Here is a 15,108-nt window from a genome sequence, read left to right as displayed (position 1 = left end):
ATTAACATATAACAAAAGTCTCAGTTTCCTGAAGGAAATTCCATATTACTTGATTAGTTGCCCTAATATGATGCTGAGAATCTGTTTGACTATTAGCTTAACTTTTCCTTACCTGTTAGTAGATAGCTTAATGAAGTATTTTAATACTTCATCAATTGAATTGAATTGAAGTATTTATTATACAGAGAAACAGTTTTATATATTACAGTCAAACTTTAACAAACAGGATATAAGAAATGCAGTATTTAACAGGGTATATGTTATGTAGTATTTGATCTGTGTTTGGGATTCCAGTATTATAGTTTTTTCCACAATTTTTCTTATAGATATAGTACTTAATTTTTTAATTGGACCCTATTTTCCTTATATTTTTAAATCATGGATGTTATTGTCGTGGATATTGTATCATTTTTAAGCTACAATTTGTGACCTACAAGACAAATAATTTACTTCTTGAATACAAAAATCTCAAGAACTACTTTGTGATACAAAAAGTGGTGAGGACCTCAGTAATGTAAAGAGTGACTTTATAAATCAATCAGACAAAGATCAAAAACAAGAACTTGAAGAAGAAAGAGATTCTGTTTCTAAAGAAGAGTCAGAGGATGATGATACACTATTAGAAGATGAGTTTATGCAAATAAATTTCCTTTCTCACATAGATTAAAAGTTTTATTTACATAAAGGAAGTCTCAATAGAGAAACTGCCAAACTCTTCCAACAGTATTCTACGGGAATAAGAGTAAGGCTTCTAAACTAAATGTTGATCACTGAACAACCCATCCTTCTTAACTGCAAGTGTGTAAATCTCTTATTCAATGGTGAATGTTTAGTCTAGTTCATCGTAATGTCACTGTAAAATATACAAATAGAAAATTTACCAATGTATAACGAAACAATGCAAATGAACCAAATTGTAGAGATGCAGATGAAGTGTAATTCATGTTTTTTTTTGTGTTCTACTGGTCTTCTCATCTGTTTTTCAAATTGAATATAAGGACTTTCTCTTTTCTGTAGAGATCATGGGAACATACCTTTTTTAATGATACCATGTCTGCAAAACCTTTTCAATTACTTTACTAGATTTGATGACTCACAATGTATTTATATTAAAATTAAAATATATTAATTATATTAAATAATAATTTTATATTAAATTAAAATAAAGAAAAATTAACTTATAAAAAAAATATTAAAAATCACAATAAATATATTGTGATTATTGACTGTGTTACTAATTTCTCAGTGTATTCTTGAGGTACTAAGAGACTAGTACCATGAACAATTCAAACCACTTGAGAGTTCAGTATAACTAGTTGTATATAAAAGGAATTTACAGGATAATACCTAACTAATACAAAAGATAAAATAAAAATAAAAAAATTAAAATTTAAGCGTTCATAGCAGCAATATCGTGTATAAATGAAGGGAAAAACCATAATTTAGGAACAAAATATTCATAATTATTTCAAGGATCTTGAATAACAAATTCACAAGTAAAATTCAAGAATAATTCAGATAATTCCATACTACCTTAAGGGATAAACAATTTTTAAGCAACTCCAATATTAATGGTAAAAACTACAGAATGGATGCAGTAAAAGACTTCATGAAAGGACAGGAACTATGCAATAGTTCAGCAAGTAACATTAATGTGTTATCTGATCACCTATACATAACAAAGTAAATATTGTACTCATACCTTATCTGAAGAAAAAAAGTTATGATATCCAAATTTGTTAGAAATCTAAATAGAACTTTTCATCAGTTAATAAACATAATACAAGTATATTAACATAAACTAAATAACAAATCTTTTAAAAGATAATGAAGATTTACCGGGTATAATCCACCTGCTAATGCTTTTCCCAATATAATTACATCAGGTTTTACTTTCTCATAATCACAGCACCTTAATTTTCCAGTGCGACCAAGACCTGCTTGTACCTCATCATCAATCCATAACACATTATATTTAGTACACAGTTCTCGAACGCCTTTCAAATAACCATCATCAGGTACAACAACACCTGCTTCTCCTTGTAATGGTTCCACCATAAATGCACAAACATTTGGATTTTTAAGAGCTTCCTGTAATTAGATAATCAATATTTATTAAAATTAAGAGTTATGAAGTTAAAGAGCTATTACATATAGGTTTTTTCTTTTTAATAAATCATCTGCATATTTATATCCTCACTTCATTCAGTTTTATTGGTATTTATTGTAATTTTATACAAACACATTTATAAATGTAATCAATCAGTGGTATGTTTTTTGCCAAAAGCATAATATAGAATTTCAATTGTATCTGTTCTATAAAGAGCTAATTTTTTCAACAACATTTTGGATTATAACTGTAGGGATGCTCTTTTCATTAACATAAATTTAACTACACGGCCAATTATCCTATAAAAATTAATAATCTTATCTACAATGAATAGAAATTAAAAAAAATTACAAGAAACTCAATATTACAGGTAACAGTTTTCAATATCAACTCACAGTCTGAAATAGTATTGTGTTTAAAATAGCTCTTCTGGAACTCTCTGGAAAACTGGGTATATAAAATTTAATTTTCATTCCATTTAAAATACAAACAATTGTGCTCAAATTTTAAAACTTTGATACACAAAAAAATCTATAATCTTCATCAATTACAACTACTAAAATATAAAATAAATATATATATACCTCAAGAGCTTTTAAATCATTGTAAGGTACAAGATTAAAATTAGGCATAAATGGTCCAAAGTTCTCATACATATGACGATCTACTGAACTTGAAATTGCTGCCATGGTGCGACCCCAAAAATTTCCTCTAGCAAATAAAACAATAGCTTCATTTTCTGGTATTTTTTTTTTCATATAACCCCAACGACGAGCAAGTTTTACAGCAGTTTCACCTCCTTCTACACCTGCAGAGAACACAAGTTACCTTCAGTGAGAAAAGATAATGATAACTTTTAACTTAAATTATTATCACGGTGAAATCTGAATCAGAAATTCAAATCAAATGAAAAAAATTCAATTCAGATGCAACTGCTGAAATTACAAAATCGATTACTGAAAATTTAGAGTACAAAAACAATAGCTGTGATTTTTTTTAGATCTGACTAAAGCTTTTGACACAGTTAGCCACGAATTATTTTTAGAAAAATTAGAGAATACTGGCATAAGAGGAAATTTATTGTAAAGTAAATTTGTCAAATAAAATAATAGAAGACAAATTGTAAAATTAATAATATTAAAAGTAATTCTATAACAATAGATACTGGAGTACCAAAGGTACAGTACTTGGGTCTTTGTTATATATTATACGAGGTGCTACCCAAAAGTTCAGGGATTTTTACCATAAAAATAAAATAGCTTACCATAAATTATAATTTCCACTGTCTCCTTCAAAGTAATCCCCTTGGGCAATGATACAGTGATCCCAGCGTTTTTCCCATGATTCCATGCATACCTGGAAGTCTGCAGGTGTTAAGTGTTTGAAGCACTTCTGTGTTTCTTCCTGAATCCCCTCAATTGTGTTAAAACGACGACCTTTCAATTGAAATTTTTATTTTCAGAAAGAGAAAAAAGTTGCACAGGGCAAGGTCAGGCAAATAGGGTGGGTGGGGAATCACTACAGTCTTTTTGGAAGTCAAGAAATTCTGAGCGGCTAGCAATCTGTTCGCGGGCGCGTTGTCATGGTGCAGAACCCAGCTGTTGATACCCTACAGATCTGAATGTTTCCACCTAATGATTTCACGTAACCACTTCTAAACTTCATAATAGAACATCCCATTGATAGTTTGACTAAGAGGAACAAATTCCTTATGGATAATGCCTTTGATATCGAAAAAAACAATCATCATGAACTTCACGTTGCTGCAAACTTGGCGTGCTTTTTTTGGCCATGGTGAACTTGGCGACTTCCACTGCGACAACTGCAGCTTAGTTTCAGGGTCATACCCGTACACCCATCTCATCACCGGTTATGATGTTAGAGATGAAGTTAGGGTCATCTCTTGCTGAATTTTTCAATTCACTACAGAGAGCTACGCGATTTTTTTTCTGGTCGCTGTTCAACAGGCTCGGTACGAATTTTGCAGCAATGCGTCTCGTGTTCAAATTGTCCGACAAGATGCGTTGCACGGACCCACATGACATTTGTACGATTGCACAAACATCACATCATGGATTGTTTGTCTACTATCTGCAACAATAGCCTCTCGCACTTTCGCAATGTTTTCCGATGTTGCGCTTGTTGATGGTCTTCCTGAACGCTCATCGTCATCGACTGTTGTTCATCCATCTTTGAATCGTTTGTACCACAAAAAAGTTTTACTTTTACTCATAGCATTGTCATCAAATGCTTCCACAAGAATGCGATGGGTTTCTGCACCAGTTTTTTTAAGCATGAAGCAAAAGTTGATGCAGGTTATTTGCTCTTTAAAATCTGCCATTTAGAACTTCGCCGAAGCAGTAAAACACAACATTACACAACTGTACGAAAGTCAACAATGCAGCCTCTCACCGTCACAGCTGTTGGAACACTGATTCATAAAGAGTACTGTTAGCCACATCTAGCGGCAGCAGGTCATACCAGCAATGGTTCGCGCGCAAAATTCAAATTCCCCGAACTTTTGGGTAGAACCTCATATGTATAAATGGTATTTCTATAATGAACTCAGATACTGAATATATCTTCTGAAAAGAATACAATTTTGTTACATAACTAAACTATCTAACTACTGGCAGGAAACTAAGCAAAAAACATTTATTAAGGAATATAAAACACTATCTAGATGTAAATAAATTATCATTAAATATTAACAAAACACTATGCATGACATTTTCAAATCACATTAATTTACTGCGCAATGAATTACATTTGTGTATTGAAGGGAAAGTTATTAAAAAAGTTGAGCAAAGTATTTAGGAATTGATCAACAGCTACATTGGAATTATTAAATAGCTCGTATTGTGCAATAGAGAAAATATATGATTTACATTTTAGGCTTAGTAACTTCCTGATAAATCTCTTTATGATTATGTATGGATTATATTATAGTTGCTTATGATATGTTATATTTAAATTACATATTATATTATATATTATTACATTATATGTTGATATATTATAGTTGTTTTTATTGCATGAGGTGGAGCGAATATAAAAATTATGAAAATGATTGAAAATGTTCATAATAAAGTTATCAACAATCTCAAAAAAAAAAAAAGAATAGCAATGCTCAGTTACCTAATAACTTACATAAAAAGTACATATTAAAAACAATCACATTATATTATAAAGAACTATCACATAAATATGTTAGTAACAGTTCCACAACAAAAAAAAGCAATATGTTTACCTACATTCAACAATGAAAAAACAAAAGAAACAACATGTATATAGGTCAGTATTTTATTTCAACTTGTTACCACCTGAACTGAAAAATATAAGTTTCAAAAATAAATTGGAGAATTGGGTTAGAACATTAAATGAAAATGAGGTGAACTTGAAATAAAGAGAAATTTATTAAGAAAAATGTAATGAATAAATTATTTTAGTTTTTAAGTTTATTATGATAAAGTAAGTTAATGAAAAATGTTATGTATTGGCTGTTGGGTTTTTCCAGGCTGCATACAGATGCTTAAGCATCTCTTCAGAGTTCAGTGTGTAGTTATGTAATGTTTTTTTTTAATAATATATTGCAACCTGGTAATGGTCAATAAATAATCCATGATCCAATAAAGTAGTCATCGCTGTGTTTTAGTTAAAAAAAATATTAACTCTCTGAATAAAAAAGTAAAGAGCCAATATTATTATTAATAACATTATTATAATCTGCTGTTGTTCAAGGTTCAATGAAAAACTTAGCATCTAAAAAAGCAGAGTAAAGGAATGTAGCACCCATCATCCATGTATCACTCAACTATCACAGGAGACATAATGGAAATCACTTTGTTATACATTCAGCAAAGTTCACCACAAGACTTTTTCAATTTTAAGAAATTTTAAAGAATAAGATACTAAAATGAAAATTTAGAAATCTACGATAATATTAATCACGTGATAGATTATTTTATTCTTGTACACACAAAAAAAAAAGAAAATCACTTTCTTTATTATTATATAAATTTTTAAACAAGATTTAAATTATTTCAACAATATAATTCTTTAAAATTATTAAAGATGATAAACAGTTCACTCTAATTAATTGAACTTGTTCTTCCAAAGAGCTTTGAGAACTAATTATCATTACATTCAGTGAAGTTTATAACAGCACAATTCGTAATGGTATGCATATTAAAAGGATTAAACAATCAATATCTTAAATATTTATAAATGTGAGTTCTGTTTGTAAGATATGAAGAGCAAAGTTGATTTGTTATCATGTGTAGTGTCTAAATAACTGTATATGCTTCTGTTACTAGAGGCAGACTGGATGACATTCATCTACAGAATACAAAAAGTTACAGGCATTACACTCAATAGAACCAACTTGTATAAAATAATTGAAGACAGTAAACATGTACAAAGACATGAAAAACGCCTTGCAATTTTTACATTTAACCGATAAAAATCAAGATCTTAATACACTAGAATTTTTTTTTTAACCTAATGTTCAATTCACTACATTTTTCAAAGGTTGTGTGGAGGAACATGGTGTGGAAATTTTACATAAGAAAAATGCTGAATCCGATAAGGATTTGAGCCCAGAACCTTTCAAATGAAAAGCTAAGACACTACTTCTGCTCTGAAGTTTGGCAGAACAATAATGGTTTTTATTAAACCGTACAATAACTACTTAAGCAGTTTTCTTCAATTTTAAATAGATACCATTAACAACAGTCTACCAGAAACTCATATATAAATGGGCTGATAATAATAATTAGTGCCACAAGGTTTTTTTGTAAAACAAAGTTCCATTGATGTGAAAGTAAATTGATTTAATTTTTAATAATTTAAAAACCTACACTATTTCAGCAGTTTTATATATTTATAGATTAATTAATTTATAAAATTAAAACAGTTTGCAGAATGCTAAATAAATTAAACTTACCTGTATTCATAGCTAATACTTTGTCAAAACCTATAAGTTTTGTAATAAATTCAGAAAATTCCCAAAGAACATCATTATAATGAGATCTAGATGTATGATGAAGTTTACTAGCTTGTTCAAATAACATTTTAAGTATCTTAGGATTACAGTGTCCTTGATTTAATGTAGCAAATCCTCCAAGAAAATCTAAATATTGTTTACCTTCAACATCCCAAACATGAACACCTGAAATCAAGAAAATAATTAAGATGTAATTCTAATTAAAATATTAGACAAAGCAGTGTATGTAGATTGCAATATAATGCATTTTACCAGATCGTTCCATACCAGATTACTGTCTTTAATAGACAAGAGAAAATATTATGTAAGAGATGGATGTGTGGTATACTCATATATGTTAAATTTATGAAAAACCCAAAATTTATCTTCCTTGTTGATTGATAACATTCTGTTCTTGAAAATTAAAATTATTTTCCTTTTGGCAACAAAAATCAAAAAAGAAATATTAAAATATCAGGATTAATCAAATATAAACTGGACTTCTGTTTTTAACATTTATTAAAATATCTATTAGAATAAATGTAGACTGCATAAAAGATGTTGTAAAGTTCTCCAATAGATTTCCTTCTATTTTATCCTGAGTACTAATGACTATGTGAGGCCTACCACTGTCATGAAGAAAAATCATATCTGACTGGCTGATGGTGCCTTTTGTTTGTAGCCAGCTTTCACTTTACCTAAGAGCTAGCAATAGTATGCAGCATTCACAGTGAGATGTTTATGAGGAAAACTGATAAGCAATATAGCTTAAGCAGTACCAAAAAGACAGTTGTGAGGACTTTTTCATGTTTTTGCCTTTACGTGGCAAGGGTCTCCAATCCTGTGTTCTATGTTATTCAATATTTACTAATTTCAACTCAGAAAGGAGTGTAGTGATAGAAATATCTCATCTCATATGATTATTCAGTGCAAAAAAAAATTCCTTTATTAAAATCAACTCAGGAGCCTTTGGGAAAGTTTTTGTCAGGCTTGTAATGGAATGGACATTTCCATGACTGATACCTACTTCTAAAGCAAGTTCATCAACAGTAAGATGCCAATTGTGTCTAATGAAGTCACAGATCGATAAAATGTTATCATTAGTCACTTTTGTCCTTGAACACCATTCTGACTCTCATTTTCTAAAACTTCACACTCTCCCTTAAATATGTTGAGCTCTGTTGGGGACTTAGGTATGCAACATCACATCTCCAAATTGTGTACACAGTCCAATTAAAATTTTGGAGGGTTTGATGACTTCATTCTTGAGAAACTTCACTATAATATGTTGCTCAACCAACAATGAGCTTGTTCTGACATGATGCTACTTACCACAGTGATGCAAATGCCAAGGCAGCTTTAGTGTCCATCCCCTCCACACATCTCAGTTGCCAGTATTCCTCCACACCACCCCGCTCATATTTGTACACAAGCTGAAAAGACAGAAGTCCAGTTTATGTTTGATTCACCCTCAGATTCTTCACTTACAAGTGAAGTGAATTTTTGCTAGGTGTAAATTTTAAAAAGAATTATTTAGATTTAATATAAAATTTCAGATTAACTGTTAATACTAATGAATATTTAAAAACTTTGCAAATAAAAATAAAACAATAATTTTCAAATATAATAATAAATATATGAATACACAAATAATTAATTAGCTCCTGAGAATTGAGGTAATTTTAAAGAAAAAAAAAGTAGCCCATATATAATTTAAGACATTACTGAAAAGTACAACTTACTTTGATGACTTGTTGACAATAATTACCTAGATTGTTTTAATATTATGTTACCACTTAGTGACACAACATAAAATATATTGAATGTTAATAAACTGAATTATTTATCAATACAAGCATTTTTTAAAACAACAATGGATTTTAAATCTATCTGTTTTATCCTATTTCGATATAAAAATGTGATCAAAATATATCAGATGATTTTATTTTTTAATACTGAATTAATCAGTAACATCCATTAAATCAATGGCATGCTAGTCAAAGTATCTAGCAACACTAGCAGAATTCACCACAAGACACCAAATTTATACGTTCATACAATTTTACATTTTCTCCTAATCCTTTATAAGTAATAATAATTTTTATTTAAAATATGTTACAATATTACTCAAAATGGCCATAGATCCTCTGGTAATAGAGCACATTACGGTAAACAATCAGAAAATTAAAATAGTAAAACAATTTAAATATCTAGGGGAAATAATAACTTATAATTTAAATGAAAAAGTGACATGGCAAAACAGGACAAATAAAATGATTAAATCCCAAAAATTAACTTGGTCAACATATAACAAAAAATGCCTTTCTGCTAAAACAAAACTTAAACATTATAAAACTGTAGTACAGCCAGAAGTCACATACGGAAGCGAGACCCTTTTCAAAATCACTCAGAAAAACCGAATTGAAAAAATTCTGAAAATAGAGAGGAGAATTGTCAGAACGTGTATCAATAAAAAACACCAAAAAGAAGGCCAATGGTGGATTGTGCCAAATGAGGTTGTGTATCGAGAAATAGAGCCTGTTACTGATACTATGCGGAAAAAAAGAATCTCTTTCTTCGGTCATCTCATAAGGACACCGCAAATAAGACTGTCAAGAAATATCATTGAAAAGCTCTGGTTCCAAAAGCTAGAAGTAGGATGGATCAAAGAAATTAGAGAAGATATGAAAGAATTGGGAATTTCCCTGACTGACCTACAGAATAAAACTGGAAAAATTACAAAGCTAACAGATAAAAGCATTAGATTTAAACAAAAGACAGACAAACGACAAAATACAACGAAGAGGGTGTTTACGGATGAAGAAAAGAAAGCAAGATCTGAACGGATGAAGAAATACTGGGCAGCTCGAAAGAGTAAAATAACACGCTTTTCTCAGAAAAGATCCAACTAAAATTGACTTAAGTGGTCCCATGTTGGCCATAAAAGCATAATAATAATAATTACTCAAAATATTGTAATCTATTTTTCTTACAAGGATGTACATTTAATAAAGACACCTTTTATTTTTAAACTCCTAAACACAACAGATTTTTCTACAATTGTGATTTTAAACTGAATAGTGGTAATATAAATCGAAAATAATTATTCTTTACAATAACATATTTTCTCAAAAAATACTCCACATAATTGTAAATAATTATGTCTTACATTTGAATATCTATAAGACACAAAATTAGTGCATTTCATATCATATGCAAGGGTTGTCTGAAAAGTTTTGAGCCTCAACATGAAGATGGCAGCACTTGTCAACAAAAGTTAAGAAATGTATTCGTGCATGCATTGAAAGGTACTCAGTAAAACTTCAGCCATTTTGGACCCTCAGTTGTTGTTTGATAATTGCTTGAGTAAGTCATTATGAATGTTTTTTGTAAAGATTGAAAACGTTGAATATCGTGCCGTGATTAAATACTTGTATTTGAAAGGCAGAACGCCCATGCAAATTAAAACAAAGTTGGATGCTGTTTGCGGGGACTCTGCCCCACCATTTGCCACCCGTGAAAAAATAAGCAGCTGAATTTAAACATGGTTATACCAGCTTGGTTGATGATGAGCAATCAGGACAGCCAAAAACTGCAACCACCTCTGACATCATCGAAAAAGTTCACCAAATGGTGCTGGACGACCGATAAATTAAGGTTAGAGAGATAGTGGAGGCAATGGGCATATCGAAAGAATGTGTTTATCATATACTAACTGAAGAATTGGATATGCATACGCTATCTGTACATTGGATGCTGCATTTGCTCACTTTGGACAAAAAAACGCATTCGAATGAATATTTCAAAGGCCCTGCTGGAGCAACTTAAGCAAAACAAATCAGATTTCTTGCGTCAATTCATAACTGTAGATGAAACATGGATCCACCACTATACTCCTGAGACAAAACAGTGGACTGCAAAGGGTGAACCTGCCCCGAAAAAGGCAAAGACTGTTCCATCGGCCGGGAAGGTGATAGCGACTGTTTTTTTGGGATAGTAACGAAATTTTGTTTATCGATTATCTTCAAAAAGTTAAAACAATTACGGGAGAATATTATGCATCATTACTTGACAAGCTGAAGGCAGAAATTGCAAAAAATCGACCATATTTGAAGTTAAGTGCTTACCGTATTTTAAGTTAAGTATTTGCTCGTAAGTGCTTTTCCATCAGGAAAATGTGCCTGCTCACACTTCGACGATCGCCATGGCTTCTTTCTTTTTCCTGTTTAGCCTCCGGTAACTACCGTTTAGATAATTCTTCAGAGGATGAATGAGGATGATATATATGAGTGTAAATGAAGTGTAATCTTGTACATTCTCAGTTCGACCATTCCTGAGATGTGTGGTTAATTGAAACCCAACCACCAAAGATCACCGATATCCACGATCTAGTATTCAAATTCATGTAAAAATAACTGGCTTTACTAGCACTTGAACACTGTAACTCTTGACTCCCAAATCAGTTGATTTGGGAAGACGCGTTAACCACTAGACCAACCCGGTGGGTTGACGATCGCCATGGCTAAAATTCACAAATTGCACTTTGAATTGATTGACCACTCACTGTACTCACCAGATCTGATGCCAAGTGACGTTTTCTTGTTTCCTTAAAGTTCAGCTTGGAGGAAAGAAATTTTCGTTGGACGAGGAGGTTATCGCATACGTAAATGCCTATTTTGCGGAGAAAACGCCAGTTAATATTTGGAAGGGTTAAAGAGGTTAGAGCGTCGCTAGAAAAATTGTATCGACTTAAAAGATGACTTTGTTGAAAAATAAAACTATATTCGACAGAAAAATACGTCTTTCTATGTTAGGCTCAAAACTTTTCAGATAACCTACATACAGTTTAAATTACACATATTTAAATTATTTAATAGTGTCTAAATTTAAATTAAACCTAAACAAAAGCACCTGGATCTCAATCAGTAAAATACAATTTTACTTGCTTTTTTTTTTATATAGTACTGTCAGCAGTGTTACTAACAACTGACTTTATCTACAGCTTCCAACCTGTTTTTTTTTTTTTTTTGGAGGATTTCCACATAGCTAGGGATCCAGCAGAAATTCACTTCTTGTAACGATTTAACTCGGCAACTGTACTACGAATTTCGGAAATGGTAGGATGTATAGAATACAAATCTTCTAAGACTTGGGGTGCACTACACGAATCGCTACAGATAAGAATGTGAAAATGTTTAGACTTAATAATATTCAAACCCGTATTGATGGCATACAGTTCAGCACTGAAGACACTTGTAATCCCAGGCAACCCAAACCCAAAGGTTCTGTTATTTACAACAAAAGCACACCCAACGGTGACATTCTGCTTCGACTCATCCGTATATACTACTGCATCTGGATGTCTTAGCTAGGAAAAGGTAAAATGTTAGCTGAAAAATTACAAACAACCAGATTGAGAGAAGTTTTTATTATATACTAGCTGACCCGGCAATTCTACGCTATTCCAAGATTTGAATATATGTAGATTTAATGAACAAAATTGAAAGATTAATAAAATATTAAAAAAACTGAACATTACGCAACTTTACAAAATTTAACATTTCCCTTATTCCATATTTCTCTTTTTTTTGTTCCCCATTTTCCCATCTTCCTTTTTTCCATTTTTAGAGAAATATTTCTTTTCACGTAACTAATACATATTCTGAATATGAGCCAAATCGAACCACAGATAAAGTTTTTGGAAAAATTTCGACCCCAGTGCCATCTAGCAGGTCCAAACTAATTCAGAAACCTTCACAGCTATGCGCACAACTCACCAGTGTTTCATCGCAATCGGATAAGTGGTATAGAAACGCATACTGGACAAACGACAAACATCCATTTTTGTAAAAATATATATATATATAATAAGATAATATGGTAATATGGTGAGGTCATAATTAAAATTTATGGGACGAGTCTCCATGGAGGATATGATCAGGGATAGGTTGGGAAAATATGTAGTCAAAATTTAAAAGGTACATTAAATACCAAGTACGGATACCCATTGATGCTGTACTTAGATGGTTCTCAAATCATTGGAAATGAACATTTGCTAGGACTGCTTCAGATTTGGTTGTCCTTTAAGATGGGCAGAGTAAGATGCTAGCATTTTGTCCAGTCCAACTGGGGTGTGTTCTATTTTGAATATTAGATCTTGAATACCGGTTTTCTCTGGTGACTGGGTTTCAATTAACCACACATCTCCAGAATGGTTGAACTGAAACTGAACAAGACTACACTTGATTTTCACTCATACATATTCACTTATAATATCCTTATTCATCCTCTGAAGTAATACCTGAATGGTAATTCCTGAAGGCTAAACAAAAAAAAGGGGTGTGTTCTATAAATAATCCTTATAGGATCTTGTAGTAACCATTACATGACAAAAGTGAGTAAGAGATTGGTAGAACATACTTCCAACAAGATGGAGCAATGCCTAACCACCAATGTTTTTCTAAATTTGCTGCATGAAGTTTACAGGGATAGGCTCACTAAAATTCCCAGATCTTACACCTACATTTTTTATTTATAGGGAGTAATGAAAGGAACTGTTCACAAGAACAACCCTCATACTCTGAAAATTCTCTCATATTGAGAGAACTGAATTTGTAAATCCAATCATTCCTTTGGTGGTGCTTCAGTATAAATGTTCTTTCAGACATGTTAAATGTGGAGGCCATAAACTGTGACCATATTGAGAATCACCTGAAAAAAAAACTGATTGTAATTATTCCTCCTGTCTTTATTTGAATATAACAAATTAAATGTTTGTAAACATTGCACAGTTTCATTTGGGACACCAACCAATCCTGTTGGTCAGCTGTTTTAAGTGACTAAAGTAAATTTTTTAAAAACTTAACTTTTAAAATATACTACTTCAAGGTTATAAAAATTCTATTGTTATAACTCACCTTGGCCCCGAGAAATCACAATTGGAACTGGTTCATAATTATTGGCATGATACTTTTTCTCATTTTGTATAACTTCCTTCGATGATATATTTCTAGATAACGTAATAGAAATAGTTCTTGTTCCAACTGAATTTGTAATTCCAGTAACAAAATTTTTTAACAGCATATCAGCAACACACTTCTGTATAATGGACATCTTTCCACATCTATATCATAAAATTAAATTTCTATAAATGCATGTGAACAAAATAAATCTTAACATTATTAATTTAAGAGTTTTTTCTTAAAAATTTTACTATTTCTTCTTAAAATGCACCAAAATGTTTGTTAGAAAACTTGTCTATAGTTTAATTAACTTTCTCATTTAGATAGTAAATTTTTAAGAAAAAAAAAACCAGTTAATATTATTCACAAATCATGAAAACTCTTTCATAGAATAATAAATATCAAAATTATTTTTCTTATATATCTAGATAAAATTTGTTTCTAGATATTTTTCAATATTGAAATTATCCTTGTTTTGGTTTAAAATTATAACAATATTTTTCTACATTTTTTTTGATCCATTTTATTTTTAATAAAAATCCAACTTCTTAATGTTCAGTTAATATTACATAGATCTTCTCTGAATTAAGTTCTCTAGAAATTTTGTTGCAAAAATTTTATCTGTTTACTGGCAATTTAATGAACTTATTTTATGCAACAATCTTTTTTGTTTACAATAATTTTTGCAAAAATTATAAGATAATTCTGAAACATGTTTTATCCAATTTCCAGGACAAAAATCATATAACACCAATAAATTTACCCTTAATTTAAACTCAAAGAATTTTATCATGGCTTCATTTTATCCTTGCAGTATTTTTGCCTCAACTTTTTTTTCATTTTCAGTTTGGAATAAGTCCTGAAATTTTCCGTTTCTTCATGACACACCTTGTCTAGCTCATAAAAAGCATTTTATCTTCTTTTCAGGTAAGAGATTGGACATTTTTATTAAAAACTAAAAAAATTTCTTAATTTTAAATTACGAAATAAAGTAGTTCAATTAATTTTGAGTAAAATAAGTATAAAGAATGCAACAGAAATAATAGGCTAGT

General features: G+C 30.8%; 1 protein-coding gene across 2 annotated transcripts in view; it reads right to left on the bottom strand.

The window, feature by feature from the left end:
- LOC142324894 (ornithine aminotransferase, mitochondrial-like) overlaps nt 1-15,108 on the bottom strand; it is a 34,613-nt gene that overhangs the window by 7,573 nt on the left and 11,932 nt on the right. For both annotated transcript variants that reach the window (XM_075366000.1, XM_075366001.1), the window contains exons 2-5: nt 14,012-14,217; nt 7,056-7,280; nt 2,695-2,918; nt 1,840-2,091 (exon numbers count right to left, since the gene is read on the bottom strand). In XM_075366000.1, the coding sequence (XP_075222115.1) occupies nt 1,840-2,091; nt 2,695-2,918; nt 7,056-7,280; nt 14,012-14,217 (907 nt within the window). The remainder of the gene's footprint in view (nt 1-1,839; nt 2,092-2,694; nt 2,919-7,055; nt 7,281-14,011; nt 14,218-15,108) is intronic.

This window comes from Lycorma delicatula, chromosome 5 (genome assembly GCF_047948215.1).
Source record: "Lycorma delicatula isolate Av1 chromosome 5, ASM4794821v1, whole genome shotgun sequence".
Classification (NCBI taxonomy): Eukaryota; Metazoa; Arthropoda; class Insecta; order Hemiptera; family Fulgoridae; genus Lycorma; species Lycorma delicatula.
This window is presented reverse-complemented; position numbering and strand designations above follow the sequence as displayed.